Source organism: Medicago sativa, chromosome 4 (assembly GCF_051527215.1).
Source record: "Medicago sativa cultivar Bolivia chromosome 4, Bolivia_mono, whole genome shotgun sequence".
Taxonomy (NCBI): Eukaryota; Viridiplantae; Streptophyta; class Magnoliopsida; order Fabales; family Fabaceae; genus Medicago; species Medicago sativa.
The window spans coordinates 70,477,015-70,500,180 of NC_140752.1; the positions used below are offsets into that span (position 1 = coordinate 70,477,015).

At 34.3% G+C, this 23,166-nt stretch overlaps 3 protein-coding genes and 1 pseudogene across 6 annotated transcripts; 2 read left to right on the top strand and 2 right to left on the bottom strand.

The window, feature by feature from the left end:
* Nucleotides 1–1,694: 1,694 nt before the first annotated feature.
* Nucleotides 1,695–6,679, bottom strand: NUC-L1 (nucleolin like 1). Of its 4 annotated transcripts, none has more exons than XM_085702861.1 (18): nt 6,537–6,679; nt 6,392–6,440; nt 5,622–5,767; nt 5,364–5,501; nt 5,056–5,166; nt 4,803–4,904; nt 4,576–4,680; nt 4,359–4,457; nt 4,086–4,214; nt 3,746–3,835; nt 3,595–3,642; nt 3,401–3,489; nt 3,200–3,317; nt 2,994–3,085; nt 2,826–2,910; nt 2,612–2,706; nt 2,191–2,504; nt 1,695–1,958 (listed from the first exon to the last, which is right to left on the bottom strand). In XM_085702861.1, the coding sequence occupies exons 1-18, from the start codon at nt 6,567–6,569 to the stop codon at nt 1,930–1,932; spliced, it is 1,872 nt and encodes a 623-aa protein (XP_085558987.1). In that variant the 5' UTR covers nt 6,570–6,679; the 3' UTR covers nt 1,695–1,929. The 4 variants fall into 4 exon arrangements, with proteins under 4 accessions (XP_085558987.1, XP_085558986.1, XP_085558989.1 ...); XM_085702860.1 differs by having other exon boundaries at nt 4,050–4,214; XM_085702863.1 differs by lacking the exon at nt 5,056–5,166.
* Nucleotides 6,680–9,737: 3,058 nt separating this feature from the next.
* Nucleotides 9,738–14,880, top strand: LOC146931384 (enoyl-[acyl-carrier-protein] reductase [NADH], chloroplastic-like). Its single transcript, XM_085702866.1, has 13 exons — nt 9,738–9,831; nt 10,861–11,168; nt 11,604–11,713; nt 11,873–11,928; nt 12,019–12,103; nt 12,211–12,258; nt 13,042–13,116; nt 13,199–13,310; nt 13,690–13,741; nt 13,830–13,881; nt 13,978–14,035; nt 14,250–14,348; nt 14,442–14,880. The coding sequence occupies exons 2-13, from the start codon at nt 10,892–10,894 to the stop codon at nt 14,594–14,596; spliced, it is 1,179 nt and encodes a 392-aa protein (XP_085558992.1). The 5' UTR covers nt 9,738–9,831; nt 10,861–10,891; the 3' UTR covers nt 14,597–14,880.
* Nucleotides 14,881–15,038: 158 nt separating this feature from the next.
* Nucleotides 15,039–19,254, bottom strand: GH9C1 (glycosyl hydrolase 9C1). Its single transcript, XM_085702865.1, has 10 exons — nt 18,966–19,254; nt 18,555–18,767; nt 17,595–17,795; nt 17,411–17,497; nt 17,171–17,335; nt 16,848–16,971; nt 16,564–16,727; nt 16,112–16,445; nt 15,868–15,942; nt 15,039–15,483 (listed from the first exon to the last, which is right to left on the bottom strand). The coding sequence occupies exons 1-10, from the start codon at nt 19,173–19,175 to the stop codon at nt 15,194–15,196; spliced, it is 1,863 nt and encodes a 620-aa protein (XP_085558991.1). The 5' UTR covers nt 19,176–19,254; the 3' UTR covers nt 15,039–15,193.
* A 2,974-nt stretch (nt 19,255–22,228) lies between these two features.
* Nucleotides 22,229–23,166, top strand: LOC146931386 (uncharacterized; annotated as a pseudogene).

The following is a 23,166-nucleotide window of genomic DNA, read 5'->3' on the forward strand; positions in this document are numbered from 1 at the left end:
CCTTGACGTTAAAGGTTATAAAGACATGAAAGAATGCGAATGAGGGGGAAATGAAAGGGTAGAGAGAAAAGATGAGAGGGATATAGGTGATAAAGTTACACAATAAAGAGGATGAGGAGCTTTTGAAGCCCGCAGAGAAGTTTCCAATACAAGAAAATTCAAATGATCCTTAGTTTGTTAAAGTTTGCAAATCAATCAACATTTCTATTTCATTTGCGTCAGATATGGTTGATTTGCACATGTCACCTCATCATCATAAGCTTTCAGATACGTTGAACTAATATAGGATAGTCTCATAGTTAAAGTTGTTAGAAATCATGACAATCAAAATCTTATGAGTCGCTCCACACTATAAGATAAGAAAATTGCTTTCTCCAAACGATGTCCAATCTCAAACACAACCCCTACATCTTAGTATATAAAACATAACACGCATCATTCTTCTTAGCGTAGTTTTTAATTCATCTCCAGCATTCTTGTGGTAGCTTCTATCCTACGTAGACAATGTCCTTCAACTTAGGACGACTATGAAGAGGCTCTCCCCTATCCATACTAGATATGCATAAGCCACAGTGGTTGTTACATGTTTTCTTTAGTAAATTGAATTATGGTTATTCCATGCCGCAGAGCTTACAGGATTGGTTGTTACAAAACTTAATACCAAGTTGGCTCATATTCATGTTGCCAAGTGTTGTTTAATTTTTGATGTGCTTAATATGACGCCGTTAGGCAGAGAAGAAACTTTTTTGTAGGGAAGGTATGATGCTATTTTTAATAATTCTAATTGGACAAATTATGCCAACTCTGAGAGCTTACATTAAGATTTAGCTTCGGAAGAGGCTTTCATCTATGGGCGTTTGCAAACAGATCTATAACACAAGGTTTTGAAATTTCGAGGGTTCAAATCATATATTCACTGCAGTATCGCAGTACCAAATAGGCAAACCATTACTATAAGCGATAATCACTTGTTGGCTGTTGCACACATTGACGACTTCAATTGACTTCTGCTATCTCCTCTTTCTTTTCCAAGTACTCTTTTTTCCTATTTTTCGCTTTCTGTGATTCAGTTTTCTATTGTGTGTTGGGTAGTGTGGATTTTGGAGTGGTAAAATTTATCTGTAATTTTCTATCATTTTTTTTCGCGAAAATCTCATTTTCTTTTTTTATTATAGCCATTTTTTGGCTCAATTGCCATATATTTTCGATAGAAAAAGCATTGATATAATAGATTTTGACTATGGTTCAAAATACTGGCTTAGGAAACATTTATATACTCAATATTTACTTTTGATAGACGGAAAAAAAAATCAAAATAACAAGAGGAATGTTATTTGAACAACTCTTTTTAGAGACAACTTCTTGGACAACTAAAATTTGCAAAGAAATTTAAATAGTGGCACAAAAACCAAAGCAATAGAGAGAGAAAGTAAAAAGAGAATGAAAAGAGAATGCGAGTTTGAGAGAGAAAATTGTCACAAAAGTTATCAAAAATTGGTTGTTCAAATATCATTTCTCAAATAACAAACGTCCTTAGTCAGAAAACACTGACTGAGAAAAGTTGGTTCTGTTAAAATAACAAGTAATGGTAGAAATAAACCATTACCCTTCTTTTCACATGCCTAAAGTTATACTAGTAAATGTAATAAATAAATAATAATAAATATAACAGTTATATGATTCAACTCGGTAACTAACCAAACATCTGCAAGCTCGGATAGCTGCAGGAATTCCAATATCCATCATATATGACTGAGGCTATCAATCACAAAAATTTCCGATACACATCCGATACACAAGATCTTTACCAATTCTTACTAAAATTACCAAAACTGAGCAACAAAACTAACAGAAATAAAATAATAAAAAGCATAAGATAAAGTTTTCAGTATCCCAAAATGGAAGATAAGTTGTTTCAAAACTGCCACCCTAGTCGTCGGCAAAAGTAGTCTTTTTCCCTGAAAATGGCAAAAAGTTCAAATAATCAGAAAATGAGATCCAGAACTGAAGTAAAAAATATTGCAAGCGGACCATGTATTCATTCTAACAATGTATGGAAAGCTCATTAAATTTTTAAAACAAACATTCTAACAATGTTATGTAATCCTTTTAATTGAAAAGCTGTATCAAAAAATATATTAATTGGCAAAGATAACACTCTTTTTTGTTAAAGAGGAAAAGGAAATATACCTTCAGAAGCAAAGCTTGGTTTATTGAATCCTCCACGACCACCTCTTCCTCCTCGACCACCTCTACCGCCACTATCCCTTCCACCAAATCGACCTCCTCCTCTTCCACCACTCCTACCACCAAATCCACCGCTTCTTCCACCTCCACCAAACCGACCACCACCACTCCTTCCACCTCCACCTCTACCACCAGAACCTTGACTATCTCTAGGTTTGGCTTCATCCACTGACAACTGATAACCATCAAGTTCACTTTCATGAAGTTCAAGAGCTTTGCTAAAGCTGTCAGAATCTTTGAAGTCCATGTATGCAAACCTGTGAACAATACATGAAGTAAAATTTTCAACTGTGAACAGTCTGAAGTAGGTAAAGTTTTCAATGCAGCATTAGGAGAAGCAGTGGAATTTTGCAAAGAAACATACCCCTTGGAATAACCAGATTCATAATCTTTAGGGATTGACACCCTTGTAGGTTCCCCACAAGTACCACCAAAATGCTCCATCAATTTAGCTCTTATCTGAAAATACATAACAGAATAAGAGGTGTTGGCTACAAACAAATCAAGTCAAGCAGAAATAATAAACATGAGGGCACATAATCATTCTGCATGAGCCAAAGGGGGGGAAATAAAATCACCTCATCCTCTCCAAGATTCTTATCAAAACCCCTGACAAATACTGTTTGAGACTGGCCTCTTCCACCACTTTGGGCTGAGTAGTTACTGCAATAACACAATAAATGGAATCAAAACATGTGAGGTATAAATGTAATCAAAAGAAATTTTATATTGTGTACAGTAATTACCTATTATTATTAGGAGTAAATGCACCCCTCTCCCGAGCTAAATCAAGTCGGAGAGCACGATGCAACAGTTCTTGGCCATTCATCTCAAGTGCCTATTATTAAACATGCAAACAATCATATAAACAAGTATAACACATGATTCCAGAAACAAATCAGTTGGAAGTTTCAATCAAAACAATAAAATTGAAAAGATGCTAATAGCTTACACTTTGGGCTGCCTCTGCAGTTGCAAACTCAACATGTCCAAAGCCTTTAAATACTCCATCCCCATCCGAAGCAAGACGTACATCAACAACCTCTCCGCAACCTTGGAAGAAATTTTCTCTGAATAATTTCACAGTTAGATAAATAATACAAAAAAAAAGAATAGAATAACCAAAAATCACATGAGTGAGAAACACAAGTACATGTCAGAACGTTTCACGTCGAAGGACAGGTTCCCAACAAATAATGTCTTTGAGCCACTGGTCTCATTTGGTGTAGCTGGGGTATTAGGCTGCAAAGTCAAAAATCAAGTCATACATCCTTGACTTAAATTATCTCCAGTACAAAAAAAAAAAAAAAAAAAAAAAAAAAAAAACAGCATGAATCAATTAATTACAGCTTTTTTCCCAGATTTGCCAGCATCAACCATCTCCACGTCCTTGATCTGTTTCAACATGAATATGGATTATTATTGTTATTACAAAAAAAAAACACCAAACTAAAATTAAAATCAAAAGTTACACAAACAGAACAAAGTATATGCTGACCTTTTTCTGAGGTGTTTTCAATGGTTCATCCTCACTCTCCTCCTCACTCTCGTCAGAGTCGGAACTATCCTTGTCAATATTCATCTTATCCTGTCATTGACGCATATTCCCATTGTATCAATAACACAATAACGTAACATCTGAATAAAGATTATCAATTACCATGCTACTACAAGTATATTTAACAAATACCATTACCATGTTTATATTTCATTTCAATATAGGTACATGCTACTACATTTTTTTTGAGGACCTACGTGCTACTACAATTGTAGTTATAAAATACAGAAACTTAAGACAATACCTCGTCATCAGACGAATCACTCTCCGATTCACTAACCTCTTTCTTAGAGGCCACAGGTTTCTTATCTTCATCAGAGCTGCTATCATCATCTTCATCGTCAGAATCTGAGCTATCTTTCTTACTCTTTTTTGCAACAGCAGCAGGCTTAGACACAGGCTTTGCATCCTATACAGTGGGGCATAAGTTAGAACATCAAAGCATTATAAATGAATACTTGCGTCTTCTAACCCTTTAGTAGAAAGGTAGCATAGATGTGACATTTAAATATATGGAATCAAATCATACAACCATATGAAAGGTTTAACTCACTTCATCTTCATCGGATTCTTCATCGGATTCTTCATCGGAAGAACTTGCAGCTTTCTTTGTGGGTGCACTCACATTTTTAGAGGCTTTGGCTGCAGGTTTCTGAGCCAAGGAAAAAATATATATTTAATGGGCATTTTAAAAAACAGAATAAAGAAGTTGTCAATACAGTAATATAAATTAAGATTTATCGTGCAATTAACTTCAAAATGTCCAATACCTTATCTTCTTCGTCAGAAGATTCAGAGTCTTCATCAGAAGAACTATCATCTTTCTTTGCGGATACACTCCCATTTTTGGAAGAAACAGCTTTTGCTGCAGGTTTCTGAACCATGAAAAAAAAAAATTAAAAAAGGCATTTTAAAAAACCAAACAAAAAATTGTAAATACAATGATATAAAATTAAGGGTATTATCATCATGCGGTAAAATTCAAAATGTCCAATACCTCATCTTCATCTGAATCTTCTGAATCTTCTTCTTCAGAAGAATCATCTTTCTTTGCAGGTGCACTCCCATTTTTAGAAGGAACAGCTTTAGCTGCAGGTTTCTGAACCATAAAAAACATGAGTTATAGAGGGAGTTTTGATAAACAAAACAAAAAGTTGGCAACACATTGTTCTAGCTATAAATTAAAGGTATATCATGCAATAAACTAAAGGGAATTATCACCATGCAATAAACTTCAAAATGTCTATTACCTTGTCTTCATCAGAAGATTCAGAAGATTCATCAGAATCTTCTTCAGAAGTATCATCTTTCTTTGCGGGTGCACTCCCATTTTTAGATGGAACAGCTTTAACTGCGGGTTTCTGAAGCATAAAAAAAAGTGAATTATAGAGGGCGTTTTAAAGAAAAGAACAATAGGTTGCCAACACAGTGTTTATGATATAAATCAAAGAAATATCATTCAATAAACTTCAAGATGTCTCTTTAATGTTTAAGATATTAATCAAAGGAATATCGTGCAATAAACTTCAAGATGTCTTTTTAAATTTGCTGCACTCACTTTCACTTCTTCCTCATCGGAAGAGGAGCTGTCATCAGAGTCAGATTCCTCTGAAGTGGTCTCTGGCTGGGCTTTCTTCACATTCCCATTTTTAGCTGGGGTCTTCTTTGAAGGAGCAGGAGCTTTTGCAACAGGTTTCTGAGACCACGTAAAATTAACATGACATAAATCAATAACATAACAATAACAATAACAAACAAATACATGATCAGTACACCATTCAAAATGCATTAAAGCATATGCAGTGAAATATAATACCTCATCCTCAGATTCCTCAGAGGATTCCTCGGAACTACTTTCCTCCTTCTTGACTACCTTCAACGCCTTTTGCTTGGCGGCAACCTCTTCTACCTTTTGCTTCTTTGCACTCACTGCCTTGACTTCTTCCTCAGCCTGCCTCTTGCCTATATCAAAGTCAAAATGGTCAATAAAAAAAAAACGACATCGGAACAAAAAAAAACCAGAGAAAAAAAAAATCACTTTAAAATCAGTTCAACTAATCAACAACTCTATAACATAGCTCAGCATGATCAACATCAGAACATCAAATAAAATTGGAGTTTTTGGTAAAAATCGGTTCAGCTCTATGTAATCAACATCAGAACAACTCTATAACATAACAGTACAACGTAATCAACATCAGACCATCAGTTTGACCAATCAACAGCTATATTAACATTAACACACAATACATGTAGAACCTAACTTCATAGCATAAATCACAATCATATAAATGCCTCAATGGACAGAAAAAATAATTGGCACTCAAAACTCATCATGAATCAAAACTAATGATATTCAACTAAAACAAAGTAAAAACAATATCTTTAAAAAAACTCGGAACAAAAAAAATCATATAGATGACTCTCTGAGCTAAAAAAAATTAATAACACTTAGAAAGTTAAAATCCATGAATCAAAAACAATAAAATTCAAAACCCATGAATCAAATCAAATAAAATTCAAATAAAAAACCGTAAAAAAATCATCTTTAAGCTAAAAATCGAAGCAGAAAAGTAAAGGTGGTACCTTTCTTTCCAGACTTCACTGGAGAAACAACAACAGGAGCAGCATCAACCTACAAACAAATCAAAAACAAACAAAAATCAGCAAATTACAACTACAAATAACAACAAAACCTTAAATTAACAAGAGATTGACGAAAAAAGCATACTTTGGTAGCGGATTTCTTGCTTGATTTAGGCATAATGAACAGAAAGGAAGAATGAGAAATTGGGGGATGCGGCGGAAGCTATTCAAAACCCTGCGGCTGAGAGAGAATTAGGGTTTTGGAAATAGCAGAGAGAGAGAGAGTGTGAGGAATTGTGAGAAGAGAGTTAGGTTTTACATACGAAAAGAAAGGGGTTAGGGTTTTGGGCTTGAGGTTTCGGCACACAAACAGCACGTGTGAATGATGCTGTGCGTTTTGCTATTATTAGGTTTTCTTGCCAAGATATTTTTCTCTCTCATCTCATCTACTTTTCAATTTCACAAACAAATCGTGTAAAATATTGTGTTTTTTTTTTTTACAAGAAAATTCTCTCAATTTTTGTAATAATAAAAATAACCAGAATTTGACCCTTTATATAAATTATTTAATTGAATAATCGTGTTTCATAAATATTCAATTATATTTTTTATATATTATTTAATTGAATAATCGTGTTTCATAAATATTCAATTATATTTTTTATATGAAAAGACATGGGTTTGATCCTCGTGCTCAATTGTTAAAGACAATGCATAATATATATAAGCGGTTCGAACCCGGACACCACATAAAAAACATGGGTTTTGGTATAGTACTTTTTTTACAAAGTTTTGGTAAATTTTTTTTGCTTTTAATTTTACATTTTCGTTTAAACTTCTCTTTTTACCACTATATTCTTCAATATTAATCTTGTAACTTGATTTTTAAAATAAAATCTACCTGTTCTCATTCGCCCTCTCAGCATGCAATGGCCGTGAATACGGGGACCTCCACCTCACACCAACGTGACAACATTTTGTGGCAGCCTCCTATGTTAGGCAGATATAAATGTAACATCGACGCGACGTTCTCTTCTCATCATAATCGCACAGTTGTTGGTGTCTGTGTTCGTGACTCGGAAGGTAATTTTGTTCTGGCTAAAACTTTTATATATCCTTGTACTGTTTCGGTGGACGTGGGTGAAGCTTTAGGCCTGCACGCTGCGTTGCAATGGTTGAGTGATATGCAGTTTGATAATGTGGACTTTGCAACCGACTCTAAAATAACAGTTGATGCCTTCCTTTCTACTAGAAACGACCTGTCTGAATTTGGGTGTATTATTTCTTCCTGTCGTTCATTGTTTCACAATTTATTTTCTAACTCTAGGGTGGAGTTTGTTAGGCGACAAGCCAACGCGGTGGCTCATACTCTTGCACGAGAGGCCACGTGTTCCGCTAGTTCCGCCGTTTATTATGAAATACACACTTGTATTGAAACTATTATTATCAATGAAATGCTATAAGCACGTTTCCCTAAAAAAAAAAATATCCCTGCTATTTTACTTTTATGAATAAAAGAGGAAAGAATAACACGATAATGTCCTAATAAAAGAGGAAAGAATAACACGATAATGTCCTATTTTGTCAAAATAAAATTGATAATATAATTTAAATTTCTTATGTAATATAATAATTATTATTATTACTATTACTACTATTATTATAAATTATGATACTCTTCATCCTCGTGGGCTTAACTCGGTTGGTAGGGACAATGCATAATTTATGCAAAGTCTGGGGTTCAAACCCCGACCACCACCAAAAAAATAAATTATGATACTCGTGAGGTTGGTGTATCAGGTCCTTGTACTGTTTATATCTTTCTTTGTATCAGGTCCTTGTACTGTTTATATCTTTCTTACAAGATTTTGTATTGTTTATATCTTTCTTACAAGATTTAAATTATTATTTTTTTTTACTGTTTATATCTTTCTTACAAGATTTAAATATTATTATTTTTTTTTTTGTAATTTTTGTTAAGCGTGGTTGCTTGCAACACATCTTGTACTCTTGCCAATATATAGGCTGAACTCTTAGTGAAATAATAACGAGAAGTTTACCATTCTAACAAGTGGTATCAGGAGCCTAAAGGGGTCCTGTGAGTTGTATCCTCCAAATAGATAAACGCAGTTTTCATTTGGAGTGAGAGAGAGAAAATTAGAACGATAACAACTGGGCCTGAGTTTGTTACGGTGATGACTGTTGGTTGTTACGGTGGTGAGAGTTGGTTACAATGGTGACACAGTTTGTTACGGCGTCTCCGGTCGTCTTCTTTCTTTGATCTTTCTTCGTTGTCAAGCATTTTTTCTCTACAGTTTCATCATGGTGGAATCCTCTTCGTCCTCTTCGTTTCTTCAACCTGCAATTCCCAAGTTTGATGGTTTCTATGATCATTGGTCCATGTTAATGGAGAATCTTCTTCGTTCCAAAGAATACTAGAATCTTATTGAGAATGGTGTCACCGTTGCACCGGCGAATGCAACACCTGAACAACGAAGGCTTGCAGATGAAAGCAAACTTCGTGATTTGAAAGCAAAGAATTATCTCTTCCAATCTATTGATCGTTCAATCATGGAAACCATTCTGGTTCGTGATACGGCCAAAGATATATGGGATTCAATGCGCAAAAAATATCAGGGCTCAACAAAGGTTAAAAGAGCTCAATTGCAAACCCTCCGTCGTGAATTTGAAGTTTTTTCCATGAAAGAAGATGAATCTATGAATGATTACATTGGAAGAACTCTTGCAATTGCAAACCGCATGACATCACATGGTGAAAGATTGGAACAAACTGTTATTGTGGAAAAGGTTATGACTCCAAAATTCAATTACGTAGTATGCTCAATTGAGGAATCCAAGGATGTAACTACTCTGAGTGTAGATGAATTACAAAGCAGTCTTCTTGTTCATGAACAAAGAATGCAAACACAACGGTCAAAAGAGGAAGAACAAGCTTTGAAGATTTCTCAATCTGCAAGAGGCTATGGCAGAGGCAGAGGAGCAAGAACTGGTCAAAGAGGACGTGGTAGAGGAAGTAAAAAATAATGTGAGTATTTGCACGAAAACCAAAGTAATAGAGAGATAAAGTAAAAAATAATGTGAGTATGAGAGAGAAAATTGTCACAAAAGTTGTCAAAAAATGGATGTTCAAATATCATTATTTTTTTTTTTTTTGATGTTTTCAAAATAGAGTAAAATACCCACTCTGATATGACATGACACGACACCAGAGTATTTCAAACGTGGAGTCTATTTGGCTTTGTCTTCCGCGCGTGTTACATTGCCCGTCTCACGCGCAAGTGAACTGAGTTTCACACACAAAACCAAACATTTGTTCGACACTTCCAAAGCTTTCCTCTCGTATGCAGCAGCAGCCGCTATAACAATTATCTTCATTCCAACAACTTCTACTAAGTTCTCATTTTTCTCCTACATTGCCGGTAAATCCTCATCTAGTTGTTTAGTTTTGAGTTGTAAGGGTTTCAACTTTCAACTTTTAATCTTAAACTGTTTACGGGTTTTATCCAAAATTCAACTTTTATTCATTTTGCATAACTGGGTCCTTTTTAATTGTATTTGAATGATATAATATGAGCTAAAGTTTTGTTCTTTTTCTTGATTTGACCTGCATTGTGTTTGTTTATGTACTGTACCAAGCTTTTTTCCTGTTTTTGTTCAGTTTTAGTTTAGTGAAAATTGCGGATCTTGAAAATTGTTTCATGAAATATGCTCAAAACATCATAAGTTATTTGATTTTAATGGTGATTCTCACTTATTTTTGTGACTGTATATAAAAGGTTTAGATTTCATTATGTGTTAATTTTAATTTAAACTTATTTTTTTTGTCATATTGGCTTAGTGGCCACACATAATTAAGCTGTTTTTTGAAAAATTTGTAATTTGCAATGTATTGAATGAATACAACCCCACTTGGATATCGTCATTTGTCTAGTCCGGAATTAAGCTGTTGGTAACGTAAACTTTCTTGTTTATCTTCATATATTCAACTGTGTTTTTCTATAATGTTTTTAAGGTATCGATTGATTGATGCTAAGTTGTTTGTTGGTAATGGAACTTCCTGTATTTTTATGTTCCATTGTTGGATTTGATGATTGAGAAATCAATTAAGGATGTGTTTGAATTGGCTTATTTGAGCTTATCTACTGACATAAGCACTTGTGAGACTTTTAGGAGAACTTATCGAAACAGTTTATAAACACATCGGCATGTCCATAATCTGTTTTTAGCTTATTTTCATAAGCTCTACATGATAGCTTATGAGAACAACATATACCACATATGCAAACAGTTTGAATTTATTTAATCTTTTATTATAAAAATAGCTAATACTCAAGCACTTCTATGATAAACACTCATGCTATAAGTGCTTATCCAAACAAGGCTTTAAGTCTTTTCTGTAGTGCTTTATATGCTATAACTACTGATTCAGTTTCCTGATGTAAATTTAGGGTTTCTTCTGCCATACCATACACATTGAAGATGGCAGCAACATCTATTTCAAGCTTGCAAATTGCAATGTCAAGATCATGCGTTCCTTCATCACAAAAGTTTGCCGATGTGAGCACTGTGGTTCTTGGTGCCAAGTCCAAGGTGGGATCGTGGAATAAACTTGCAAGTGCATGTCATGTTGCATCAGTGCAGCCCTTCCAACGGAGCTTTACATCATCATCTGTGAAATCTGCCAAAATTGCGACAAAGGCAATGTCTGAGTCTAGCGAAACAAGTCCAATTTCAGGATTGCCAATTAATTTGAAAGGTTATTTTCCATTTTTTTATGCTCACTTTAATTAATAGGTCTTTACTTACATGTCTCAATGACGTTTAACTACTGACACGTTATATTTCTGAGAACTTAACCTTGTTCCCCATTAACTACCAATTTTTTCATAGCATATCGCCATATGCTATTTAGTGCAAAAAGTTGTAAAATATTACCTATAGGGGGTGCTAGAACACTTTTGTGTAGTAAAATTTGAACAAACCGCTATGTTGTATGATCTGTGATGACAACACTGATACAAAATATATAATGCTAACTAATATCCAGATTTATCTTTTGTTGATAAATTCAGCTAAATTTAGTGAGTGTTCTTTCTTATTCACTGTCAATTTATTTTCCCATCTTGTCCTGGATATTGCTGTCTTTGACTATCGAGAACTAGCGATTTACTGAAAATAGCGTTATTTGCAGGTAAAAGAGCGTTTATTGCTGGTGTGGCTGATGATAATGGATACGGATGGGCAATTGCAAAATCTCTTGCTGCAGCTGGAGCTGAAATTCTTCTTGGCACATGGGTTCCTGTAAGTTTTTATTTTATTTCGGATAAAAAACGGGTACTTATCAGCCGATACAAATTCACTTGGCTATCTTACTGCTGACATTTTGAATCGTTCCTGTTGTGTATGCATTCCACTCCTTTTGTAAGTGATACATTTATTAACTGTGAACCATTTTTGTAGGCTCTGAACATTTTTGAGTCCAGCTTACGACGTGGGAAATTTGACGAATCACGAGTGTATGACATTAACTACTGCTATTGATTTTGTTTATTAGACCATGCAATGTATCACCTTGCTAATAAGAAACATAATTTTTTTTCCTTCAGATTACCTGATGGTTCATTAATGGAAATTACCAAAGTTTATCCCTTGGATGCTGTTTTTGACAATCTTGAGGATGTTCCAGAAGATGTAAGCAATAGATGCCTCATTTCATTTTTTTTAATAAAGACATGAAGTACATGTATGTCATAATTTTTGCCTCATACTGATTTTTTATTTTTGGGAAATTTGTTTAGATAAAAACAAACAAGCGCTATGCTGGATCCAGCAAATGGACAGTCCAGGTATATAATTTTTTTTTTATTCTTGGTCAAAATGCTCTTTTGGCCACTGTCACGAGTATTATACATGTGGGAGAACTGAAATATAGTGTATTACAAGTTTAGGTGAAATTTGTAATTAGTTATTTTTCTGCTAGATATTTTGCAGGCTTTTGTAGGCTTTAATTTAATGGGGGACCAAGGTACTAGTCTGGTGTCACATACTATATTGGTTATTCATATCTAGAACCATGTAGACAAGAGCCCCAAAAACTCACTTAAGAAACAATTTTCTTCCATCTTTTCAATTGAATGATATACAGTGAATTAGAAATGTTTTAATACATTCCTCGTACTTTTAGTTGCTCTTAAATGTTGATGCGTCACTTTCTTATATATTGCAACTGTATTTTAAGGCTAAAATGTAATAAATTTGATATTTGATATATGAGTAGTTGCTTTAAAACAATTTGTTTTATACCATGTTGGGTTTTAAAACAGTTTTTAAGTCTTGGCTATGAATTTTACACAACACCTTCAACTACTCATCTTTAAGCCTGAATCTATGATACTTTTCCATTCTCAAAGAAGAGAGATGATTCATTACTAAGTAATATATGATTTTCATTTGGGTAATTAAGCATAGGGTAATTTCTTTCTGGGTGTTGAAGAATCCATGGACTCTAATGAAGTATTAATCTTAGTGTTGCTTATAAATACGAACTAGATCTCAAGCTCTTTTGGCTATCTACCGAATGCAAAAGACTAGCCTTGCTATATATCTTATGTTCATCACTCACTTTTCAGGAAGTTGCTGAATCCGTTAAGGAAGACTTTGGCAGCATAGACATCCTTGTCCACTCTCTTGCCAATGGACCAGAGGTACCGTAAATAGAGTAATAAGCATCTGACTTTCTTTATGACTTTGTACTCCAGCTTTATTAAGCAATTAACTTTGTTATAGGTGACCAAACCACTGCTGGAGACATCCCGGAAAGGATATCTTGCTGCAATATCTGCATCTAGTTACTCCTATGTTTCTTTACTCAAGCATTTTCTTCCAATCATTAACCCAGGCATGTACCTTATCTAATAATGCTTCCATTCTATTGCTTTTGTTTGCGTAATCTTTATGAGGTTTGGGTAATCTTCACCTCTTGAGTTAGCTTTTGAGACTGAGTTAGGCCTAGTCAAATTCTAATACGATGTTAAAGCCTGTTCTATGTCTTTATTGGGCTAGTTACAAACTTCACACCCTACATGTCCAACCCTGGGTGTGACAGATATGTGTCGAGATCCATGTTTTCTAGAGATATGGCCAAAGTATTTTTTATTAGCCTTGAGCAATCGTCACCCCTTGAGCTAGCTTTTGGGGTTGATTTAGTCCTAGTCAACAATCTAATTAATAACTTATTTTGTTTATCATTCTATCTTACCTGTCTGACGTATTTGTAGGTGGATCTTCAATTTCTCTCACATACATCGCATCAGAGAGGATCATTCCTGGGTATGTTAATTATGCTTACAAAGCACTTATAATTCTATATAACATCAAAATTAAATTGACTGTATTTATGAACTAAATGATGATACAGATACGGCGGTGGCATGAGTTCTGCAAAAGCTGCACTAGAAAGTGATACACGAGTAAGCATCAAACTTACCGTCTCAGTTATTTTTAGTTGTTGGCTTCTTCCCTGTCACTGGGATTTTTAAATTACAGCTTAATTCATGCTTTTTCAGGTGCTTGCTTTTGAAGCTGGTAGAAAGCGTAAAATTAGAGTCAACACTATATCTGCTGGTACCTTGTGACTTCTCTTTTTATCATGACTTAATTCCTTCCTACGTTTAAATCAAATGAAGTGACATTTTACAGTTTTTTTTAACATTCACCTCATACTGTTTCGTATTTGCTTCTCCCCTTCTACTAATTTCATCTTGGTTGAAGTTAATTGTTGTTGTTTACTTGTTCGTGAATTTAGTTCTTGTGGTTAACTCGTGTCTCTTGCTTCCAGGTCCACTAAGAAGTCGTGCTGCAAAAGCAATTGGATTCATTGATATGATGATTGATTACTCAATAGCCAATGCACCTCTACAGAAAGAGCTATCAGCAGGTAACATTTCCATCAGGATTGTTCCTTGTAACAACCAGTTCACCTCAATCTTTTGATTATTTGCACAACTGAGTCAATTTTCATATGTAACAGAGGAGGTGGGCAACGCAGCTGCTTTCTTGTCGTCACCTTTAGCATCGGCTATCACAGGTACCGTTCTATATGTTGACAATGGTTTGAATGCTATGGGCGTTGGAGTTGACAGTCCTATATTTAGTGATCTGGACATTCCCAAGGAGCAGCATTAAGTACCAAGTCTCACCCCAACTTAGACAGTGTAGTCTCCACTTAGAGTATTTGCTTCGCTTTTTTGTAGGCTATTTTTCTCACAGATTTTGTTTTTTAGACTTTAGACCTTTCTATGTATCTGCTATATGCTCAGAAGAGCAGGTCTTATAATTATGAATGTAATAAAAATGTTTGATCTATGGTTTTATGGTCTAGATTGCATTACTGTGGAGTCCAAATTCTGTACATTGCTTGAAGTTTGAAAGAAATTAATGCCTAGTAGGGTGGTAGAGACTTTTCATAATTCAAAGAGTTTAATGACTGACATTTGGTTGAGGAATCGAAGAAATGCTGTCCCCTATTTCATAGTATTTAACTTTTAATAATGAAAATTTCATACATTTGATTGCTTGTGGTTTTCTTTTGGTTGGTGAAGGGTTAATAGGGATGGATCATTGAAAATTGAAAATTGAAAAATGACATTACATGTATAAGGGTAGACTTTGATTGACAAGTCGGTATTACAAATTTACATTCATGAAGCGACAGAAGTTTAACTGTCAAATTACTCATGTGCAAAAAAGAGGCACTTTACTCATGTCAAATTACTAAAATGATTAGTGGAAGCTTTGAATCAAGATTTTTGCTTGAGGTCCACCTTGAACATAAACAAACATACATTCAGAGCCAGGGTTCAACACCCTGTGCCATTGTGGAAGTTCATATGTATTCTTCTCACCGGTTGGAGACAGACCCCATACTGAGCCTGAGAGATTCTCAACCACCAACTTAAGATCTGAGATTGGCTTTGCAGAAGTGTTCTTGATTATCACCTTGTGTCGGTAATATGTTGTAGTACCAACAGTCCATGAGCTGGAAATTGAGTGAAGGAATTCAACTGGTGCACCTGCAACAGTACCTTATAGTTAATTCTAAGCCATTGTTTGCATGAAGAAATTTGGAAAGAAATGAGATTGAAGGCCTATATTATATTTATTTGATCAAGTAAATAATCAGTTTCGTCCTTGAATGTATTAGGTGCTATCTATATAGTCCCTAAATTAATCAAAATCATAAAAAACATCATATCATTGAACACGTCTCTTGTTAATTCTTCATGTGTTTTTTTGTTAGTAAGTTTGATTGTTAAACGTCTTTTCACTACTCATCTGGCCTATCAAATTTCTAAAACAAGATACAATGGAATATATTTTTTGTAATTTTGATACTTTCAGAAACTATAATGACACCATTTGGGACCATAACAGCTATTTACTCGATTGAATCTCACCTTGTGGTGTTTTAGATGTTGGTTCTTTGTAGAGGTTTGCTTTTTTTGAGGGATTATTGTAAAGGTTTGTAGTACCTGTCAAACAATGTATGTCAGATTAGTAGAACAAAAGGTGCATGACTAGAAACTTCCAAAATCAAATCAAAATATAGACCCTTTTTCCTACTCACTTGGTGTTTTTAGAAAAAAGCTGACAAAAAGAGCAGATTAGTACAGAATAGTGATATTCACATTCATTACTCACCTATATTACCATATGAACTTTGCAGTTTAGCAAAGATGCCTACAAGAGGAGCAGAACCTGAGAGTGTAGGCTCACTTTGTTCATAATTGGATCTGTCATCAGTGTAGTCATCATTTCTATCTGGACCTCCCACAAGGCCTCCATGGATGACATTAGGATTTGGCTCAATACGGTTATACCATGCATCGAATCCTTGTGTGCAACCAACCTCAGAGTGAAGAGAAAATACTGAAGCAATGGAAGAGCCTCTGTGGTGAACATGGATAGGATATTTTGGTCCATATCCAATCAAGTAGCTCATATCCTCCGGATTTTTACCAAGGATATAATCAGCCTGTGTCAATCAAAATTCAAAGTTTCAGCTATCCTAAATCTTGTAGTAAACTACTAAAATGTTTAGCTAGGGATAAGATCCATTAGGAAAGGAGGGAGCAACAAATTCCAATAGATACCTGTGACTTGACAAAATTGAGGAGCTCCTGAGGCTGAATTTGACCCTCAGGACAGTTGAGCTGTGCTTTTGCAGCTGACAGATAGTTCGAGTAAACGGCTAAAAGAAATGCAGCAGAGGAAGCATACTGCATATTGTTCCATTCATGCAAGTATAACAAGCCACCTAGTGAAGGAAAAAACACAATCAGAAATAAAATGATATGATTATACTTTTCTGTGACTGTTTCTTTGAAAAGGAGATCAAGTGATTGTCAAATTAAATTAATGTTTTATAGCAACTAACCTGGAGTTTTCTGGACATTGTAACCATCATTCTTTTGCAAACAGGCGCATGAAAAATAATCTGCTTTGGCCTGATATTGCTTTAGTGTTGATGCATATGGACCAGCTTTGCCTTCTAGTAATACCTGCAAATTAGATTTGACCATTTATTTTATTGCATGATTCTTTGAACCATAATTTGTAATATGCAGTAAATAGTTTAAGCCACTGCGTTGCTTAAACTAATTAACAAATTTTCCTGCAGATTGACCTTCTAAAAGTCTTATTAAACAGAACCACAACACAACAAATGAGATATTTGTATCCTGTGAGAAACCAAATTACCTTTGATAGGAGGGTCTGAACACCGGCATATTTGTTGTCCCAAGAGAACTCTTTCACTGCCCAGCCGGTTCCACCCATATACACCGCATTGTCCACGACATACTTTAGGTAGTATTCATCGGCAGTTGCTCGGTGCAGCCAGGCAGCAGCCCATAACAATTCATCCTTTACCAAAGAAGTCAATTTAGATGTGATCGGATGCTAATAGAAGTAAGAAATAATAGAGAAATGTCTACTCACTGAATAACCGGAAGAATCGTAGAATTGCTTAGCAGAAGATATGGATTCATCATATAAACCTCGGTACCTATCTGCGAATGTGAAGAGCTGTAACAGATAGAAGAATATCAATAACTCGACATTGAGTGCAAATTTTGAAAAGATATATGCGCGAAATAGAGTGCGTCATTAGTGCTCCTCTCACCTGTTTTGCGTGAACTAGCAGAAGATTAGAGTAAGAGGAGTTGTATGGCCTGAAAGCTATGGCTGCAGAAGCCAATGCAGCTGCAGTTTCACCGGCAAGATCAGAGCCAGGGTGCTGTTCATCAATTTTGTAAGCGGTTCTTGAAGTCGTCATATCTTCGGCACGTTCCCAGCAGTAGTGATCAGAAGTTCCATCACCCACCTGAAATTTCTCAAATTTAATACACCAGAAGCACACTTAACAATCAACCAGATCAACATTACTTTTGAAGAGCTGCCAATGATTAAAATAGCTTATGATATGGCCGTGACTTGTTTCGAATTATTTTCATGATAAAAAAACAACTTATATAGACCTAGTCCGGATGTTATCCTCACCCTCCTCTTACACTACAAGTACTTATTGAACAAGTGATTAACTTCCAAACTCTATCTAGGGCTTGTTTTGATGAGACTTATTTGAGCTCATCTACTATCTACTAGTATAAACACTTCCGACACTATTTGGGGAGAGCTTATGGACACAACTTATGACATGTTTATAAGCTATTTTTTTTCTAGCTTATTTCCTTAAGCTCTCTATGATAGAATGTGAAAACAACTTATAACACATCTGAAAATAGTTTGACTTCATTTTATCTTTTGCTATAAAAATAGTTTATACATAAACACTTATATGATAAGCGCTTAATTAAACTGTTTACTCAAACAGGGTCCTAATTTGAATTTGTTCACCAAATTCTTCATGTATAATGAGCTGTGTAATAAATTACAAATATTTTTGTCAAAGAAGAAATTAACATGATTGTGGCAGAAAACATTTGTATACTATAATAACCAATAATAATAATAATAATAATTTTGGCAGATGAAAATTGTTGGCCAAAGACCAAACAATTAATAGAAGTTAATAGAAGTTAGAACTAATGAATACTCTAGTTGTTTGTTGCACTAGTTTTACCTGTCCCCAAAGAACATTAGGCTGAGGATGTGCTTTGATGAAGTAATCAGTTCCCCACTTAATGGCCCATAATGTATGTCCCATTTGGTTTAAGTCTGTGATTTCCTTGCTAAACTCAATAGCCCCCCATGCAAGCATTGTGACACTGTAAGCCATTGGCAGCCCAAACTTCACATGATCACCTGCATCATAGTACCCTCCCACCAAGTCTACCTGTAACAAACACAAAAAAATCCAATTTAGTTATATGAGAGAGTGTTTATGAAAATAACTTGTCACATGGTCATAAACTGGTTTCAGCTTATTTCTTTATTGTTTGTTACAAATATATATCGTATACAAACACTTATATGATATAAGTGCTTAATGAAGCCGTTTATCCAAACAAAGCAATCTCAAAAGGGTACTCACTCCTTGCTGAATTCCATCCTTGAGACCAGAATCAGCGCGCCATTTGACACGCTGTTGTTGCAGTGGTAATTTACCAGACCTTTGTGCTTCAAAGAACATCAAACTCTTGTCAAGAGCATCACCATAGTTGAAACCTGAAGGTACACTTCCACCTAAGCCAACAAGTACTACTGCCATAAACATGCACAAAGATATGCTTAAGTTCTTCATGATAGTTACTTTACAGCCTGAATGAAATTCAGAAAATGTGACTAGTATAAAGTATGATTTGCCTTATGCATTATACATTGCTATCTATATATAAGATTTTGTTATGTAATGTAACAAGCATATGAAAGAAATAAAGAGTATGTAAGTGTGTGGTAGCCATCACGTTGGGGGGTTGACATTTGATATAAATGAGACATTAGGAAGTTGAAAGAGGTTCCCACGTTTTGACGTGCCAATGTGTAAACTGAATTCTGTATCGTGCATTCGTGCATTATGTTTCTTGATTATCATAGTATAAATAAAGTCCACGTCAACATATTTTTTTTTCTTTTCAATTTCATGGAGCAAATTTAATAACTATCAACTATTTTGATTTATTTTCCCTAAAAAAAAATACTACTTTGATTTATTTGAATGTGTATCATAATATAATACGATAAAAATACACAATTTTAAAAGAAAATGCCACTTTTATAGATCAATTTTTAAAATATCTCCACAAATTTATACGTTGCTGCGTGATTTGATTGAATGAATATGTAAAAATATTTTACAACTATTAGTTAGTGTATTTTTTTATTTTTTTTGAAAGGAACTATTAGTTAGTGTATATAAGTTAGATTTAAAAAAAGGTTTTTCTATCATGTGCAAATTTGCACACGTTAAGAAGTTTAAAGTAGTAACTTTGACTTGAAACTTGTGTTTTTTATATTAAATATGTACTACTTTTAGTTGCCTTAACATGTGCAATATTGCACATGTTAGACAAACCCTTTAAAAAATAATACATGATGCGATGATAAAAAGGGTATTTAAATTTAATATACAAGAATGAAATAAAACATTGTAGATTGGTGCTTCTGCTTTTGCCGGCAATAATAATAGGTAGGCCAATATTTTAAGGGTCTTGTTAACAAGTGCCCTAAGGGCATTGTTTAAGGAACCAAAAAAAAGAAACTATGTCTTAAAAATACAAGTCAAACATTTTTTAAAGTCATAACCGTACAATTTCCAATGCAAAAATTTCTACTTTTAGATGTTTAAACAATGCCCTTAGGGCACTTGTTTGCATTTTCCATATTTTAAAGGGATCTAACGTATTTGGCTTTCAACACTTCTGGGGATTTTTTGTTTTTGTTTTGAAGGGAACACTTGGCATTTAATTCTCATAAGTTTACTAGGTGGATATAGGTACCTTTTATTAATTGTGTCCCCAAAAAAGATACTCTAAATACAAATATCATCTCTGCACATCGAAATATGTGACATATCTTTCTAAAAATATTGAAAAGATAATATTTTTTATTAATTAGAATTACATTAATTACCACTCCCTCCGATCTTATTTATAAGAGAAAGTTAGGTCAATAAAAGTTAATGTATCTGGACTGAATTTTGAACCAGATACATCAACTTTTATTGACCTAATTTTCTCTTATAAATAGGACCAGAAGTAGTATTTTACAACCATCTATAAGGGATCGTTAAAAATAAAAAAAGAAGAGAAAAATCTATGAGAAAAATTCAACCTCAATATTTTAAGTTTACAAACCTATTTTTTTACCACTTTGCTATCACCTTAACTTTTTTAATTTTTTGACAATAAACACTTCAAGTGTATTATTTAATCAAGTAACGGAATAAATGATTAATGAATATTAGGTAAAGTCAAATTGCCCTCATTGATGACTAGATTCCTTTCTTTTTTATTCTGCAAGTAAGAGGATAAAGAACAAAAAATATTACTATATAACAATGTCTTTTTGTAAACTATTTTCAGTTTATCCTTTTGAATTTATTTGTTTTAATTGATTATAGATAGATAAATTAAACAAGGTGTCAGGTTGGTGTAAGGGTTTTTTTAGGGGTCATAGAGGGAGTAGGGGTGAGTGTGGGGAGGTGGTTTGAAGAAGGGTTGACGAGTAGAGTTGATATTGGGAACACCATCTCTTTCTGAAATGATTCTTAGTTAGGAGACCCTTTGCGTTCTAGATTTTGTTGCCCTTTTGATCATTATGTCGATAGAAATATTTCAGTAGCATAAATGTGGAGGTTAGATTGGGGAGTTGAAGGTCAAGGGTGGATGTGGAGGTGGAGGAGGAGACTCTTTGTTTGAGAAGAGGAGCAAGTTTTTAGTGTTGTTTTTTGCTGGAATTATTTTGTTGCGAAATAATATGGTAGATAAATGGATTTGAAAACATGATCCTCATGAAGGCTGTTCGATTAAAGGTGTTTACCATACTGTGAATCAAAATAAGCAGCAAGACCATGCCCCATTTAAGGAGTTAATTTGGAACAAAACAATACCTTTAAAGTGTCTATTCTTACATGGAGAACTTTACATAAGATGATTCCGACCAAAGACAATCTGGCTTATCGCGGGGTTGTTCATTCAAGCTTTTTGTTGTGTTCTGGTGGTTGTGGGAAAGAAGAATCTATAAATCATTTGTTCTTGGAATGCGACTTCTTAGGAAGCATTTGGAATTTTGTACTACATTGGTTGTGGATTTCTTATGTTCTCCCTGTTGATGTCTGCATGCATGAAATTTGGTGGTTCTCATCTGTTCTTGAGAGATATTCGTCATTGTTTTCAGGTGTTCTGGTTGTCTCATCTTTGAGTAATTTGAAAGTAGAGAAACTCACATATCTTTTCCTACAAAGAATTGTCTCTTGATCATGTTCTTGATAAGATTAAACTTCATTCTTGGTGGTGGTTGAAAGCACAAAATCCAATTTATCTTATGGATTTTAGCTCTTGGTGGTCTAACCCGACTGTTTATAATTTGTATGGGTTATTCCATATCTTAGTGCCGTTTTGTTGGCTTGCTATTTTTTGTTTATTCCGTTGTCTGGACTTTGATTTTGCCGAGTCCATTTTAGGCACACCTTGTACTTGAATGGTTCTCACTATTTTTTAATATATTTCAGTTGGCTTCTTAAAGAAATTGATTATGGATATATTCGTGATAACTTTTTGATTTGGGTAGACATGTAAAATCCAACCCACATTAGACCAATGTAAAACAAGATAAAGACCCATGATTATGGCCGAGATGGTATTAACCTTGGCCAAGAGAAATTCTTTTCCATCCTTAAAATTTCTCAATAGACTAGTCAAATGGTGGGATTCATACAAAGATGAGCATCCGGAACTTCAAAGATTTGCAATCCGTTTACTAAGTTTGACTTGTAGCTCATCCAGATGTGAAAGAGATTGGAGTGCGTTTGAGATGATAAGTTTCTTTCAAATTTTAGTTGTGAAAATAGTCTACCAAATTGCTATATACTAATGTAGTTTTTGTCTAATAGGAATAAATAGGCTGAAGCAAAAAACCATGAATGATGTTGTGTTTGTGACGACTAATTCTAAATTGGCAAAGAAGAAGAAAGCTAGAAAGATGGTAGAATGTAGCCTTGATGGCATTGAATCCGATGATGAGTGGATCGTGAACAATGATGAACATTCACTTGAAAATGAAATTAGGGATTTAACAATAGAAGTTGAATATTTGGAGGGAGGAACCCAAAAAAAGGAAGTAATGGAGTTGCAAATGCTTCTTCTGAAAATGACTTGGAGATCCACAACCTTGATGAAAAATTTAGAGGACTTGGAGATGAAGAAATTATGATAGATGCCGGGCTTGATTAGAATGTCTTGAATGACTTGTTGAACAAGTTTTATTATTTTATTTATTTTTTATATTGTTTAAGAAATTGATTTTTTTTTATTTTATGAAAGTTTTTAGATGATGTTTAAGACAAAGAAAATGATGATTAATGAAAATTTTTCTTTTTTAATGAATGATTATTTTCTTAGTTTCTTTTATTATGTTTGTCTATTAGATGGGATATTACAATCCTTGTTACGATCCTATGATTTACGCTTTTTCTATATCCCAACAATTTTTAGTGGGATCCCGATTTTGACAACCATAATCTAGAGTAATGTTTGAATGCATCATAGTCTAGTGCAATATTTTAAATGCCCATG